Here is a 17,414-nt window from a genome sequence, read left to right as displayed (position 1 = left end):
GTGAAGGCAGCAGCCTTCTGTGTGCCCTCCCTGTCTTTCTTCTCACTCCTTTCCAGGGAATCTGCACTTGTGGCCCCAGCCTTTTGTAACAAATGTACCTGTGACCATCCTAAGACCTGTGGGGGCACAGAAAAGGAAGCCCATAGCTACCCCTGCTAGTTTTTGGTGTCCATTTGCATGAAATGTCTTTTTCCACCCCTTTCCTTTAAATTTATGTGAGTCCTTATGTGTCAGGTGAGCATCCGGAAGGCAGCAGATAGTTGGTTGGTGAGTTCTTATCCATTCTGCAGTTCTGTATCTTTTAAGTGGAGCATTTAGGCCATTTACATTCAATGTTAGTATTGAAATGTGAGGTACCATTGTATTCATCAGGCTGTTTGTAGCCTGTGTACTCCTTTGTTAGTTTGTTTTTTGCTTTTGTTTTTTAGCTTGTATTTTTGTTTTACAGGTCCTGTGTGATTTATGCTTTAAAGAGGTTCTGTTTTGATGTATTTCCAGGATTTGTTTCAAGATTTAGAGCTCCTTTTACCAGTTCTTGTAGTGGTGGCTTGGTAATGATGAATTCTCTCAGGATTTGTTTGTCTGAAAACGACTGTATCTTTTCTTCATATAAGATGCTTAGTTTCACTGGATACAAAATTCTTGGCTGATAATTGATTTGTTTGAGATGCTGGAGGACAGGGCCCCAATCCCTTCTAGCTTATAGGGTTTCTGCTGAGAAATCTGCTGTTCATCTGATAGGTTTTCCTTTACAGGTTACCTGTTGCTTCTGTCTCACAGCTCTTAAGATTATTTCCTTTGTCTTAACTTTGGATAACCTGACGACAATGTGCCTGGGCAAAGATCTTTCTGGGATGTATTTCCCATGTGTTCTTTGTGCTTCTCGTATTTGGATGTCTAGGTCTCTAGCTAGACTGGGGAACTTTTCCTTAATTATTCCCCCAAATATGTTTTCCAAGCTTTTAGCTTTTAGAATTCTCTTCTTCCTCAGGAACACCAATTATTCTTAGGTTTGGTCATTTAACATAATCCCAGACTTCTTGGAGGCTTCGTTCATATTTTCTTATTCTTTTTTCTTTGTCTTTGTTGGATTGGGTTAATTCGAAGACCTTGTCTTTGAGCTCTGAATTTCTTTCTTCTATTTGTTCAATTCTATTGCTGAGACTTTCCAGAGCATTTCACATTTCTAAAAGTGTATCCAAAGTTTCCTGAATTTTTGATTGTTTTTCTTTAAGCTGTCTAGTTCATTGAATATTTCTCCCATTCAATACTGGGGGTGTCTATTCCAGAGAGGAGGGCCTACCTTTCCCACTTCTGCAATTGGAGCACTCACAGGATTTGGGGTGTCTCCTGGGTCCTACAAGAGCAGTCTGGTACCTTCAGAGGGTCTGTGGGTCCTCTTGGGATTGCTGGTTTGTTCTTGCAGTTGATCTGGAGCTAAAATTCACCATGGAAGCCTCCAGATGCTGCTCTGTCTGGAGTTGCAATCTAGCCCTGCCACCCATCCACTCTGATCCCCTCCATCTCTCTGTCTACTTTAATCAGATAAGCTCAAAGCTACAACAAAGGACCCATATATGAGCCTATGGATCTGCCTTCAGACACTTGAGAAACCCTCCAACTCACCGTGAGAACACTGACCCGAGTCGGGATCTCTGCTTGGCTCCAACAGCCAGACACTCAGAGAGACCTCAGACCCAGCAACTAATGGACTTGGTGGGATGGTTGTCCTCAACGCAGCCAGCATTTTTATCAGGATGGCGTCTGATCCCGTATTGTTCTGGGATATTCAGAGTCTCTTGACATGTATCTTCACTTAATTGTGAATTTAAAAAATTATAGATGGATGTAGATATAGATACAGAGATTATAGACATAGATATAGATAGACTTCTCTCTTTGAAGACTTCCTCTCAGAGTACAAGTCCATGGTTACAACCATTTTGTTTCTCAGCAAACATGGAGAAGTCTGCCTTTCCTCTCTGAGGAAGTTAACATAAATGTTTATTGACAGTGCGGTCATCAAGGATTAAAATTGCTGATTCATTCCTTTACACTGAAACCCTTTGTTGTGCCCTCCTCTTCCTTCCTCTTTATAGGGAGACACTCTGAGAAAGAGCACATTGTGGAGGCCCACTCCATGTGATGTTTTCTTGATTGCCTGTTCTCTTTTCTACCTGTGGAGCACGGTTCCCATAAGGGCAGCGGGATCAGCCTCCTGTCTCATCTGGAAGACCACCACTCTGGGGTCTCAGAGGAATGATGGAAGCCTTGGGGTTTCTAAAACTGGAAGTGAATGGCCCCATGGTGACGGTGGCCCTGTCAGTGGCTCTCCTGGCCCTTCTGAAGTGGTAAGTGCAGCCAGCCCTAGGGACTGTGACAGTGTCAGCAGTCTCACCCTGGAGCCTTGCTGGTGCCATGGCGGGGTATGCGGGCGTGTGTTTTTCTTCTTTTCTAATCTAGCGGGAGTGAGTATTAGCACAGCTTCAGAATTAAAAGCAAACAGCCAGGTTAATCTTTTGCTAAAATGCATGAGATTGAAGTGTCAGGAAAGGCTGGTGATTCAGTGACTGAGAACGCTACACATAATTAAGTTTGAAAGAGATGGAAAAAGAAACAAATTGGAAAGGCATTAGGTTTGGGTAGAAGTATTTCCTCGAACCCCGTCATATCTCCTCACCTCATTTTTCTAAAATCTTCTGTCCTTGTTGGATTTACAGTGAATTCAGCCTCTTGGTTCATATTACATTCAAAACAAAATAAGACTTAGGAGCTGTTTGGCAAATGTGGGCCTCTTTGCGGGAAGTCATTGAGGGGGATTTCTGTAGGTTTAAGGACAAAGTGGTAGATCTAATTTCTCATATTTGATAGAGGGAGATGGATTCTGATGAACATATTGTGTGCAGTTCCCACAAAATTCGAGACCCCGAAAGGATCTCAAACTTGAACTCCGAGTTGCTCCCCTGTGGTTTTGTTAATTCAACAGCAGATTTTCCTAAGCCTGACTCTGGTGTCTGTAGATCGAAGGCCTCATAATATGCTACATTTATGCATATTCACCCTGCCAGTTAAACTTATTAGAGTTACCCATTCAATCAAAAGCACCTGGATTTAGACGGCTCTGGCTTTTGAGGGCAAAGTGGAAAAAATAATGGAGAACTGGAGTCTGAACAGAATTTTAATTTATGTTTTTGGTAGTAATAAAGCCTTCTCTAGATTAATAACTGGGAAAGCACTTTGAAAAGCATCAAGCATTATGCAAATGTGAGGTATTATTCTTTTGGAATTTGCATAGCTGAGAGTGGAATTCACGTTTGATGTTCTATGATGATGAAATTACTTCTTGGAAATTGGCTCTGAAACCCAGCCTCAGTCCCAGTGCTGTTTTTCTTTTTAACTGGTTTAATTATTTTTTTTGAACTTTTTTATCTCATTGTAGCTTATCTTGGATTGAAACTGGCCACATGTAAAACCAAGAGCAAATGGTAGCCCCTTCCCTGCCCCCAGCCCCCAATAATCCATCTTAATGTGTTTTTATGCTCAGGGAAGCCCGAAGCACAGTGTCTGACATGTAGAAAGTGCTTAGTCGATGTCAGCTACTATAATTCACTATCTATCGTCTATGTAACCTAAAAGAAAATAAGTCTTTAGTGGTTTAGGTTTATTTTTAATTTCTTACTAACATGCTTATTCATATCAATCTTATCAATAGCTATGCTCTGACTATGGTTCTCAAAGTGGACACTTTTTTACACTTTTGTTTCAGTCTTTGTTGTGTCTGAGCCCCCAGCTCAGTGCCTGGCATATAGGAACACTACACCATTCAGCAGGGCAGCTGTGTGTTTGCTGTCTATTCTTGGGCCATATTAATAACCTGGTTCAAAGATGCAGAGATTAAGATAAATGTACCAAGCAGAAGTGGTAAATAGGAAGTGAGAGCTGACTTCTATTTGTTATCGCAAAAATATGTATTAACCTGTTAATGTGTGCCCAATCTTGGGGAGACCCTGGTACAAGGTCAGGGAGCAGGAAATCTGGAGAAGGTGCCCAAGGCAGAGGAGACACAGAGGTTCTGGGGGTTAGCTCGATGTCTAGAGAGGATACTGCAGGAGGAGCGGAGGCAGCAGGAGAGAGGTCGTGGCCCTGGCTCTGGTGCTTTTGGGTCCATCCCTTGATTCAGTGCAAGGGGAACCACCCTTGGGCTTTCAACCCTTCTGTTTCCACTAAGCAACAGCCACCAGCTTGAATGAGGCAAGGCCCCCTTCCTGTTATATTCTCTTGAAAGGATATGTGTGGAAGAGACAGGGGTGCTTGTCCTCCAGTGAGAGGATTCACAGGCAAGGAAAGATGCAGGTATAGAGACACTTGCAGGAGAAACTGGCAGGGGGAGTGGGTTAAACACTGCAGCACATTAGTCTTTGCTTTAAGTGCTACATGTGCCATCCAGCCAGGTGAGATGGCAGCGGAGAACCTATACCCTGAGAAGGTGAAATCAAATGGGCTGGGTGTGGTGGCTCATGCCTGTAATCCCAGCACTTTGGGAGGCCAAGGCAGACAGATGACTTGAGGTCAGAAGTTCGAGACCAGCCTGGCCAGCATGGTGAAACTCCATCTCTAGTAAAAATACAAAAATTAGCTGGGCGTGGCAGCAGGTGTCTGTAATCCCAGCTACTCTGGAGACTGAGGCAGGAGAATCACTTGAACCTGGGAGGCAGAGGCTGCAGTAATCTGAGATCATGCCACTGCCCTCCAGCCCGGGTGACAAAGAAAGACTCTCTCTTAAAACAAAACAAAACAAAACAAAACAGAAGGATGGGGTGGATCATGGTGGACAGAAGACAGGACTAGATTGCAGCTCCAGACAGAGCAGCATCTGGATGCTTCCATGGTGAATTTTAGCTCCAGATCCACTGCAAGAATAAACCATCAATCCTGAGGGGACCCACAGACCCTCTGAAGGAAGTGGATTGCTCCTGCACGACCCAGGAGACACCCCAGATATTGAGTGCCCCAACTGCAGAGGTGGGAAAGGGAGACCCTCCTCTCCCAACACACTCCCTCAATATTGAATAGGAGAAATATTCTAAAAAATAGATAGCTTAAAGAAAAAAAAAATCAAAAATTCAGGAAACTCTGGACACACTTTTAGAAATGTGAAATGCTCTGGAAAGTCTCAGCAATAGAATTGAACAAGTACAAGAAAGAAATTCAGAGCTCAAAGACAAGGTCTTTGAATTAACCCAATCCAACAAAGACAAAGAAAAAAGAATAAGAAAATATGAACAAAGCCTCCAAGAAGTCTGGGATTATGTTAAATGACCAAACCTAAGAATAATTGGTGTTCCTGAGGAAGAAGAGAATTCTAAAAGCTTGGAAAACATATTTGGCGGAATAATCAGGGAAAAGTTCCCCAGTCTAGCTAGAGACCTAGACATGCAAATACGAGAAGCACAAAGAACACGTGGGAAATTCATCCCAAAAAGGTCTTTGCCTAGGCACATTGTCATCAGGTTATCCAAAGTTGAGACAAAGGAAAGAATCTTAAGAGCTGTGAGACAGAAGAACCAGGTAACCTGTAAAGGAAAACCAGTCAGATGAACCACAAAAGAATCCCTATAAGTTAGAAGGGATTGGGGCCCTGTCCTCCAGCATCTCAAACAAATCAATCATCAGCCAAGAATTTTGTATCCAGTGAAACTAAGCATCATATATGAAGGAAAGATACAGTCGTTTTCAAACAAATGCTGAAAGAATTGCCTTACTAAACCACCACTACAAGAACTGTTATAAAGAGCTCTAAATCTTCAAACAAATCCTGGAAACACATCATAACCTCTTTAAAGCATAAATCACACAAGACCTATACAACAAAAATACAAGCTAAAAAGCAAAAGCAAAAAACAACAACAAAAATCCAAAGTACACAGACAACAAAGAGCCCAATGAATGCAATGGTACCTCACATTTCAATACTAACATTGAACGTAAATGGCCTAAATGCTCCACTTAAAAGATACAGAACTGCAGAATGGATAAGAACTCACCAACCAACTATCTGCTGCTTTCAGGAGACTCACCTAACACATAAGGACTCACATAAACTTAAAGGGGTGGAAAAAGGCATTTCATGCAAATGGATACCAAAAGGGAGCAGAGGAAGGGTAGCTATTCTTATATTAGACAAAACAAACCATAAAGCAACAGTAGTTAAAGGAGACAAAGAGGTGCTGGGTGTGGTGGCTCATGCCTATAATCCCAGCACTTTGGATCACAAGGTCAGGAGTTCATGACCAGTGTGGCCAACATAGTGAAACCCCACCTCTACTAAAAAAAAAAAAAATTAGCAGAGCATGGTGGTAGGTGCCTGTAGTCCCAGCTACTTAGGAGGCTGAGGCAGGAGAATCACTTGAATACGGGAGATGGAGGTTGCAGTGAGCTGAAATTATACCACTGCTCTAGCCTGGGTGACACAGAAAGACTCTTTCTCAAAAAAATAAAAAAAAGAGAGAGACAAAGAGGGACATTATAAAATGGTAAAAGGCCTTGTCCAACAGTAAAATATCATAATCCTAGACATATATCCTCCTAACACTGGAGCTTCCAAATTTATAAAACAATTACTAATAGGCCTAAGAAATGTGATAGATAGCAACACAGTAATAGTGGGGAACTTCAATATTCCACCGACAGCACTAGACAGGTTATCAAAACAGAAAGTCAACAAAGAAACAATGGATTTAAACTATACCTTGGAACAGATGGACTTAACCAATACATACAGAACATTTCATCCAACAACTGCAGAATACACATTCTATTCAACATCACATGGAACTTTCTCCAAGATGGACCATATGAGATGCCATAAAACGAGCCTCAATAAATTTAAGAAAATTGAAATTGTATCAAGCACTCTCTCAGATCATAACAGAATAAAACTGGAAATCAACTCCAAAAGGATCCTTCAAAACCATGCAAACACATGGAAATTATTCAATAACCTGCTCCTGAATAAGCATTGGGTAAAAAACAAAATCAAGATGGAAATTTAAAAAATTCTTCTAACTGAATGACAATAATGACACAACCTATCAAAACCTCTGGGATACAGCTAAGGTGGTGCTAAGAGGAAAGTTCATAGCCCTAAATGCCTACATCAAAAAGTCTGAAAGAGCACAAACGTACAATCTAAGGTCACACCTCAAGGAACTATAGAAACAGGACCAAACTGAACCCAAACCCAGTAGAAGAAAGGAAATAACCAAGATCAGAGCAGAACTAAATGAAATAGAAACACACACACACACACACACACACACACACACAAATATAAAAGATAAATGAAACAAAAAACTGGTTCTTTGAAAAGATAAATAAAATTGATAGACTATTAGCAAGATTAACCAAGAAAAGAAGAGAGAAAACCCAAATAACTTCACTGAGAAACGCAACAGGAGATATTACAACTGACACCACTAAAATACAAAAGATCTTTCAGGGCTACTATGAACACCTTTATGCACATAAACTAAAAAACCTAGTTGAGATGGATAAATTCCTGGAAAAATACAATCCTCTAGCTTAAATCAGGAAGCATTAGATACCCTGAAGAGACCAATAACAAACAGTGAGATTGAAATGGTAATTTAAAAATTACCAACAACAATAACAAAAAAGTCCAGGACCATAAGGATTCACGGCAGAATTCTACCAGACATTCAAAGAAGAATTGGTTCAATACTTTTGACACTATTCCACAAGAGAGAGAAAGAAGGAACCCTCCCTAACTCATTCTATGAAGCCAGCATCACCCCAGTACCAAAACCAGGAAAGGACACAACCAAAAAAGAAAACTACAGACCAATATCCTTGATGAACATAGATACTAAAATTCTTAATGAAATACTAGCTAACTGAATTCAACAACATATCAAAAAGATAATCCACCATGATCAAGTTGGTTTCATAACAGGGATGAAGGGATGGTTTAACATACACAAGTCAATAAATGTGATACACCACATAAACAGAATTAAAAACAAAAATCATGTGATAATAGATGCAGAAAAAACATCTGACAAAATCCAGCATCCCTTTATGATTAAAATTCTCGGCCAGGTATGGTGGCTCATGCCTGTAATCCCAGCACTTTAGGAGGCTGAGGTGGGTGGATCATGAGGTCAGGAGATCGAGACCATCCTGACTAACATGGTGAAACCCCATCTCTACTAATAATACAAAAAAATCAGCCGGGCATGGTGGTGGGCACCTGTAGTCCCAGCTACTAGGGAGGCTGAGGCAGGAGAATGGCATGAACCTGGGAGGCAGAGCTTGCAGTGAGCTGAGATCATGCCACTGCACTCCAGTCTGGGAGACAGTGAGACTCCATCTCAAAAAAAAAAAAAAAAAAAAAAAAATTCTCAGCAAAGTCAGTATACAAGGGACATACCTTAATGTAATAAAAGCCATCTATCACAGACTCACAGCCAATATGATACTGAATGGGGAAAAATTGAAAGCATTCCCTCTGAGAAATGGAACAAGACAAGGATGTCCACTCTCACCACTCTCCTCTTCAACATAGCACTGGAAGTCCTAGCCAGAGCAATCAGACAAGAGAAAGAAATAAAGGGCATCCAAATTGCTAAAGAAGAAGTCAAACTGTCACTGTTTGCTGGCAATACAATCATTTACCTTGAAACCCCTTAGGACTCCTCCAGAAAGTTCCTAGAACTGATAAGAGAATTCAGCAGTTTCTGGATACAAGATTAATGTACACACATCAGTAGCTCTCCTATACACCAACAGTGACCAAGCAGAGAATCAAATCAAGAATGCAACCGCTTTTATAATAGCTGCAAAAATAATAAATAAATAAATAAAATACTTAGGAATATACTTAAGCAAGGAGTTGAAAGACCTCTACAGGGAAAACTACAAAATGCTGCTGAAAGAAATCATAGATGACACAAACAAATGGAAACACATCCATGCTCATGGATAGGTCAAATCAATATTGAAAAAATGATCATACTGCCAAAAGCAATCTACAAATTCAATGCAATCCCCAGCAAAATACCACCATCATTCTTCACAGAATTAGAAAAAACAATCCTAAAATTCATACAGAACCAAAAAAGAGCCTGCATAGCCAAAGCAAGACTAAGCAAAAAGAACAAATCTAGAGGCATCACATTACCTGATTTCAAACTATACTATAAGCCCATCATCACCCAAACAGCATGGTACTCGTATAAAAATAGGCACACAAATCAATGGAACCAAATAGAGAACCCGCAAATAAACCCAAATACTTATAGTCAACTGATCTTCAACAAAGCAAATGAAAATGTAAAGTGAGGAAAGACACCTTTTTTCAACAAATGGTACTGAGATAATTGGCTAGCAACATATAGGAGAACGAAACTGGATTCTCATCTCTCACTTTCTACAAAAATCAACTCAAGATGAGTTAAAGACTTAAACCTAAGACCTGAAACTATAAAAATTCTAGGTATAACACTGTAAAAACCCTTCTAGACATTGGCTTAGGCAAGGATTTCATGACCAAGAACCTGAAAGCAAATGCCATAAAAACAAAAGATAAAGAGCTGGGACCTAATCAAACTAAACAGCTTCTGCACGGCAAGAGGAACAGTCGGCAGAGTAAGCAAACAACCCACAGAGTGGGAAGAAATCTTCACAATCTGTACATCTGACCAAGGACTCACATCCAGACTCTACAATGAACTCAAACAAATCAGTAAGAAAAAAACAGACAATCCCATCAAAAAGTGGGCTAAGGACATGAATAGACAATTCTCGAAAGAAGATATACAAATGGCCACTAAACATAAGAAAAAATGCTCAACAACATCAGGGAAATGCAAATCAAAACCATAATGTGATACCACCTTACTTCTGCAAGAATGGCCATAATCAAAAAATAAAAAAACAGTAAATGTTGGCATGGAGGTAGTGATCAGGGAACACTTCCACCCTGCTGGTGGGAATGTAAACTAGTATAGCCACTATGGAAAACAGTGTAGAGATTCCTTAAAGAACTAAAAGTAGAACTACCTACCATTTGATCCAGCAATCCTGCTACTGGGTATCTACCCAAAGGAAAATAAGTCATTATTTGAAAAAGATACTTGAACACGCATGTTCATAGCAGCACAATCCACAATTGCAAAATCATGGAACCAACCCAAATGTCCATTAATCAATGAGTGGATAAAGAAACTATGGTATATGTATACTATGAAATACTATGCAGTCATAAAAAGGAATGACTTAACAGCATTTGCAGTGACCTGGATGAGATTAGAGACTATTATTCTAAGTGAAATAACTCAGGAATGGAAAACCAAACACCGTATGTTCTCACTGATATGTGGGATCTAAGCTATGAGGATGTAAAGGTATAAGAATGATACAATGGACTTTGGGGACTTGGGGGGAAGTATGGGAGGTAGACAAGGGATAAAAGACTACAAATATGGTTCAGTGTATACTGTTCAGGTGATGGTTGCACCAAAATCTCAGAAATCTCCACTAAAGAACTTACTCATGTAACCAAATACCACCTGTACCCCAAAAACTTATGGAAAAATAAAAAAGAAAAACAGGCTGGGCACGGTGGCTCACGCCTGTAATCCCAACACTTTTGGAGGCCGAGGTGGGTGGATCACAAGGTCAGGAGTTCGAGACCAGCCTGGCCGATATAGTGAAACCCCATCTCTACTAAAAATACAAAAATTAGCTGGACATGGTGGCGGGCGCCTGTAGTCCCAGCTACTTGGGAGGCTGAGGCAGAAGAATCGCTTGAACCCGGGAGGCGGAGGTTGTAGTGAGCCGAGATCACGCCACTGCACTCCAGCCTGGGAGACAGAGTGAGAGTCTGTCTCAAAAAAATAAAAATAAAATAAAATAAACTGAAAAGCAAAAGGCACACCAAGGTTGCTTCTTGTGCTCTCAACCAGCCTGTGAGTTCTCCAAGGGCAGGGGCCAGGTCGCCTATCTCATTACAGTTCTGGAATCTTCTGCCAATGGCAAGGATGCTCTGCTAGCATGTGGTTGAAGGTAGTAAAGTTAAGAAGTCCACATCCATCAGCCCCACCCCAGACTCACCGTGGGGCTCCTGCTCCTTCAGTGGGTCCCCTGCCGCTCTCTCCCAGACAACCTGGGCTGGGGTTGGAGCGCCGCTGTTTGCTGTGCTGTGAATGGTCCTTTGTTGCTCTATGAGGCCTCCTCTTTCCTTCAACTCCAGGCTCAGAGGAGGTTTCTCAGGGAAGTGTTTTCTGTTTCCAAAGGAACTTACGAACCCCTCTCAGCCCTGCTTTTATCCCATCTCTGTCTCTCACAATGCCTGGCACATAGTTGGTGCCTAGTAAATGCTGACTGAAGGCTAATTCCAACCTCTAAGCTCTGCCTGGTGCTTTCTTCCTGTGGTTCTTCTCTTGGCCTTCACGGTTCCATACAAATCTAAATTCTCTTGCCCATGTGACCCACTTCCTTTCCTGAAAGCTTGCTGTTTTCAGTTTGTGTCAATTTGCCATGCACTGTCCCAGTCGTTGCAGATGGACTGTTTTTGTGTCCCTTCTTATCCTGTAGAGCAGACACCATGCCATGTGCTTAATGCACACTTCTTAATTGTTAGGTGTATGCGTGAATTTGGAAAAAAGACAAAAAGAATTCTTTCCTTTAAAAAGACACTGTTTTAAACTAGGCATAGGACACTTCGGTTGTTTTCCCAAAACTGCCTTGGACACCATTTTTCCATGATGATCATTTGATTTAAACTGACCAGTGTGTGGCTGAACTGTGTGAACTGGGGCATCAGGGGATCAGGGCTGCACCACCAGGCTGGAGATGGAGCTGGGGATAGAGACTGTATTAGCTGGAAGTACATGGAGCATATGTTAAGACGATTAACACACAAGATAACACATTTTAAAAACTAATTTTTTCCCATATAAAATGGTTTAAAATTCTTACTTCTGGAAGAGATTTGATGTACAAGAAATGAGTTGTACGAGTTGAATGTTGCTCGAGGCAACCGTAAGTCCTAGCGTTTTTAATCTTTCAAGCAACACCTAAGGACAGGCAGCTGGGTTCCTGTGAGGAGGATAAAGATTGCTTTATTCTTTAAGAACCAGTGTAAAGAAATAGCCCAGATAGCACTAGTGGATTTCTTTCTGGGATGGGGTTCTGGGTGATTTCTTTTCCCTTCTTTTAGTCTTTCTGCATCTTTTGTATTTCTTTAATGAGTGTGAATATTTAGCAAAAAAGAGAAATTTTACTTAAAAGAATGGGAAACTGCTCCTTTCTAGTGGCGAAGGGGAAAGCAGTTTCACGCTTTAGGTGTGAGGTTTCAGGACCGTGGTCTAACTATTTCTTCCAGTGAAGTAGAATGTCTGAAAGGATTTGGAGTAACAGGGCTGATGAAGTGGCGAGGAAGGTGGGTAGCTATCTAACCAAGTATGTGAACACGGCCTGGAAGGTCTTGTAGTACCAAGCTGCGCTTAAGGCTCAGGTACCAAGACCCAGAGGTACATAATCAATTCGACATCAAAAATAGGAATTCAGGCTGGGTGTGGTGGCTTATGCCCGTAATCCCAGGGCTTTGGGAGGGCAAAGCAGGAGGATCGCTTGAGCCCAGGAGTTTGAGACCAGCCTGGGCAACAAAGAGAGACCCTGTTTCTACCAAAATAAATAAATAAATAAAAATTAGCCAGGTGTGGTGTTGCATGTCTGTAATCTCAGCTACTTGGGAGGCTGAGGTCGGAGGATCTCTTGAGCCCAGGAGGTTGAGGCTGCAATGAGCTGTGATTGCACCACTACATGCGCACTCCAGCCTGGGTCACAGGGCAAGATCCTGTCTGTAGTCCCAGCTACTTGGGAGGCTGAGGCAGGAGAATCACCTGAACCCAGGAGGCAGAGGTTGCAATAAGCCGAAATCACACCACTGCACTCCAGCCTGGGCAATGAGAGTGAAACTCTGTCTCAAAAATAAAAAAAAATAAAAAAAAAAAGGAATTTAGATTCAGAATAAGTTAGTGTTCTGATCAAGTCCATTCTAAGACCAGTTTAAATTGAAATGTGATTGGTGATTATTAAGATTTAAGACTATCACAGATTATTAAGACTTAAGTTTACCACTATCCGTGGAAGTTCCTTTCCCAGAGAGCTTGGTCTGCATGTGAGAACTGGACTTTAATTCTAGACCCACATCTACTCCAGACTATATTTAAAAGGCACCATTGGGATGGAATATGGGAGCCAAGATGAGAAATCTGAAGAGGAAGAAGCCATGTAGGTATTCCCTGGCACAATGAGAGGTGAGCCCTGGAAAAGGCATCCCGCCTCTAGCATGTGGGGACTGAAGATCAATTTGCTCACCATTTCCCAACTTCGGTTCCTAAAAGTGTTTGGAAAATTAAGTCTAAATCAAGCCCTTCTTGGAGATTCATAGCATAGCAAAGGCCCTGAAAGGTTATTTAATAAAGACACCTGTTCAGCTTTATTTAACCCAGTGTTTTCCCAGCGTCTTTGCTAAAGTGCTGCTTCGTATGGCCGTGGTGGGATGGGCAAGGGACCCGCGGAGATGGTCCCTTGAAAAGGGCGGCCGGATGAATTGGTAGCCGCACAACCAGTAGAAATGGAGGGGCCACAAGACAGAGGGGTAAAACATTCAGATTGCCCCTTTGCAAGCTCTGAGGTTCCAGGGTTGATGGTCTTGTGTCCTTCAGGGCAGAGAAAATATGGAGTCTAGCAAACAGAAGCAGGGCGCATGCGTAGGAGTGGTCCAGGTTTACACCAAAGGAAGTGAACACTACCCACAGCTGTCTGGCAAGGTGGCAAGAGAGCGCCTCGGGGGTCGTGAGTGTCCCTCACCATCTGTAGCAATGCCACAAAAGCCCTTGCTGCCAGGCATGAGCAGCTGGTACAGAAGGCCACCGAGGGCCTTCCCGATCTGGACTCCATGACTTCTATGCCCGTTGGCGCTCTTGCACTGGCCAGTCTGTGCTGCCACTCAGGAAAAGCAAGTCAGGTGCCATACAAGCGACCCAGTGGCGGCTGCTACTTCTTCTGCCTGGGCACCTCATCATCCCCAGCAGTAGTTCTTAGGTGTGAGGGTGGCGAGGAGCTCAGAAATACAGAAGCGGCTTTTAGGGGCCTCATGGTAGCTTCATGCCTGACTCTTTTTCTCTCCTCTCCTGGCCCGGCCTCTTGGTCTTTCTGGATCGCCAGCCAGTCAGACTCTCCTTTGAGAAGCAGAAGGTCTTGGGCGGGGTCCTGAAATGCGGGGAAGAATTGACTTGGCAGAGGAGAGGAAAGGGAAAATTTCAGGTAGGGAAGTATCCCAGGCAAAAGCAACATGAGAGTTTGTAACATTTGCTGGAACAAAACATTAGGAGTGTGAATAATAGACATGGTTTAGAAATACATTTTAAAGGCCGTGGATAATTTTCAGTGCCTCCAAGCATCTAGAGAGAGATGCATGCTATTTCCGCTTTGTTATTTTTTTGTATTTTTGTCTAGGATATGATGGGTACTTCGATTTAATAACTCAGTGATGAGCTTGGAGATAAAATTGAGCCTGCTATGAAAACTAGGTCTGTGGCTTCCTTGAGGACCGTTTCTACAGAATATTATTTTTTTGTTTTCTTGCTCTTAAATGGTTATACACAATATCCCTATCCTTCTCCTCACTTTATTGATTTTCCAGAACAAGAGTACGAGGTATGACTATAAAATAACGTGACTGATTATTTCAGCATACACTCCAGTACTTATACAGCCAAATGAATTTTATGACCTTCAAAGGCATTTTCCCGATAGGCTCAACCCTTACTGCAGATACGCCACTATCAGAAAACACATTCCTAGCACGTTTTGTGGGAATGACTCTTGGTGCCTAGATGCAGTCCTTTGAAATCCCTGAAGGCAACACATCTTTGTGGAGATGGATTGATTTTTAAAAAACAGTCCACATTTTGGCAAATAGATGATTAAACAGAGTAATATTATTTGCAATATAAAAAAATATGATTATAAAACAATGCAGAGCTTGCAGAAGAGGGTTATGAACCAGTTCTGGAAGCCTGGGAATTTTGTTGAGGGGCCACGCTCATTGGCATAGGAGTTGGTTTTCGGTTTTGGTTTTTTTTTTTTTTTTTTTTTTTTCTTTTCTTTTCTTTTTGAGACAGAGTCTTACTCTTGTCGCCCACGCTGGAGTGCAGTGGCCTGATCTTGGCTCACTGCAACCTCCGCCTTCTGGGTTCATGCGATTCTCCTGCCTCAGTCTCCCAAGTAGCTGGAATTACAGGCATGAGCCACCACGCCCAGCTAATTTTTGTACTTTTAGTAGAGATGGGGTTTCACCATGTTGGCCAGGCTAGTCTCGAACTCCTGATCTCAGGTGATCCGCCTGCCTCGGCCTCCCAAAGTGCTGGGATTACAGGCGTGAGCCACCGCTCCCAGCTGGTTTTGGTTTTTAAAGAAAACAATAGCAACGGTCATAATACTTATGGTCATACCTTCTCTCATCTAGTAAGGAATTCAGGCTTCTGGTAGCATCTGTTTTGGGGGCAGAGATGAAAGAAGAATCTTATTTGTTGTATAAACAAAGCAAAACACCAGATTGATGTGTGTCCATTACTGAGCTGCGTGAATGGGTGCTCAGTGCTGCCTTGCCTGGGAGGAAGTGACTCTCCCAGAAATGCAATGATTGAATGAACTCTTCCCCTACCCCCAATGCCATCATAACAACAAACCTAACAACTATCGCTTGCCATCGAAGGGAAGTACGCTGTCTATGAGAACCCTGTAGCCTTATACGGACTTGTTTTTTACTTGCAGGAATAGCATGCATCTGGACACGGGAATGAGACTGGGGAGAAAGGGACGGGGCAGATGCTCACACTGGTATTCACTGGTGCTTCAATTACTAAGAGCCACCTCTTTCCTGGTTTACCAGAGATAGGTGCTGTTGTACAACTTCCTGGTGGATAGGGTGGGGAGTGTCGGCTGATAGGGGAGTTCCCTGGAGCCCTTGGCTCTCTCTGTTGCCTTCAGCCTCAGCCCTCAGTGCGGAGTTTGGCCCTGGGCCATGCCGTGGGGCCTTCCTAAACTTCCCCTATGTCCTCCAAAGGTGTACTTCTTAGGTTTCGCCTCAGCAGTCAGCCAGTTCCCGAACACTATCTCAGAAAGAGGCCAGCCCCTTTTTTCCCCTCGAAGGTGTCTAGAAAAAAACTGTGTCAGAGATGGTCTGAAAGCAAAGCCAAGCTCTACAAATAGTGACTTCCACCAATGCCTTGTTTCCCTGAGCACTGCACACTCTCCCCCCCGAAAGCCAGTGCCATATCCCCAAACCAGCAGCTGCCTCCACTTTCTGATCCGAAAGGTGCCCTAAAGTCCTCAAATGTGCTTCCCTCCTTCCTGCACAGACGTGCCTGTTCCCTCCAAGCTGCACAGCGCAGTCCCTGTTGCCTGAATGCTCTCCCTTCTTGGTTTAACTGAACTCCTGCCTCACCTTCAAAATTTTGTCTAAATGTCACTCTTCCATAATGGTCTCCTCCACCAGGCCAGCCCTCAACCAGTCCTGCCTCCTGTGGACTCGTTCCTATCTCTCTGGCTATCTCGGCACTTACTACTTTATTTATTTATTTATTTATTTATTTATTTATTTATTTAGAGATGGAGTCTTACTCTCTCACGCAGGCTGGAGTGCAGTGGTGTAGACTCAGCTCACTGCAACCTCTGCCTCCTGGGTTCAAGTGATTCTCCTGCCTCAGCCTCCTGAGTAGCTGGGGCTACAGGTGCGTGTCACCACACCTAGCTAATGTTTGTATTTTTAGTAGAGATGGGGTTTCAGCATGTTGGCCAGTCTGGTCTCGAACTCTTGACCTCAGGTAATCCACCCACCTCGGCCTCCCAAAGTGCTGGGATTACAGACATGAGCCACACGACGCCCAGCCCACTTTATTTTATAGTTTATGTATGTGGCCTATCTTCTTGGCTTGACTGTAAGCCCCTAAAGGCAGGGCCCACATCTTAAGCCAGTGAGTGCCCTCCACATAATTGCTGCTCAATAAATGCTAATGATCATGATTACGCCTCTGGTAACCGAGATAGCAGCACTATTTCCAAATGATTACTGTGACAATGTGTGTGTGTATGCATGCCTGTGTATGGAAGAGGGTAGGATCAGTCTTCCCCTAATTGCACACTAGTGGTACTGTGTTCTCAGCACCTGGCAGAATGCCTTGCACATGGCTTATTGAAAGGGGAAATAAATCTTGATTCATGCAATCATCGAATGCTGAAGGTTTTCTAGGCTGTGAGCTGGTTCTACCTCATTGGTGTGCTGTGGATAACATTCCCATGAATTCAGATAGATAGAGGAA

General features: G+C 42.8%; 2 protein-coding genes across 16 annotated transcripts in view; both read left to right on the top strand.

Moving 5' to 3' along the window:
- The window catches only part of NDUFB2 (NADH:ubiquinone oxidoreductase subunit B2), a 1,166,996-nt gene that overhangs the window by 285,558 nt on the left and 864,024 nt on the right, over positions 1–17,414 (top strand). The window lies entirely within an intron of this gene.
- The window catches only part of TBXAS1 (thromboxane A synthase 1), a 195,609-nt gene continuing 180,284 nt past the window's right edge, over positions 2,090–17,414 (top strand). Inside the window, exon 1 of one of the 2 annotated variants that reach the window (XM_050782248.1) lies at positions 2,090–2,351. In XM_050782248.1, the coding sequence (XP_050638205.1) occupies positions 2,260–2,351 (92 nt within the window). In that variant the 5' untranslated portion in view covers positions 2,090–2,259. The remainder of the gene's footprint in view (positions 2,352–17,414) is intronic. The other variant, XM_050782249.1, reaches the window with a different exon arrangement.

Source organism: Macaca thibetana, chromosome 3 (genome assembly GCF_024542745.1).
Source record: "Macaca thibetana thibetana isolate TM-01 chromosome 3, ASM2454274v1, whole genome shotgun sequence".
Classification (NCBI taxonomy): Eukaryota; Metazoa; Chordata; class Mammalia; order Primates; family Cercopithecidae; genus Macaca; species Macaca thibetana.
Note: the sequence above shows the minus strand (reverse complement) of the source record. Positions and strands in the feature narration are given on the sequence as shown.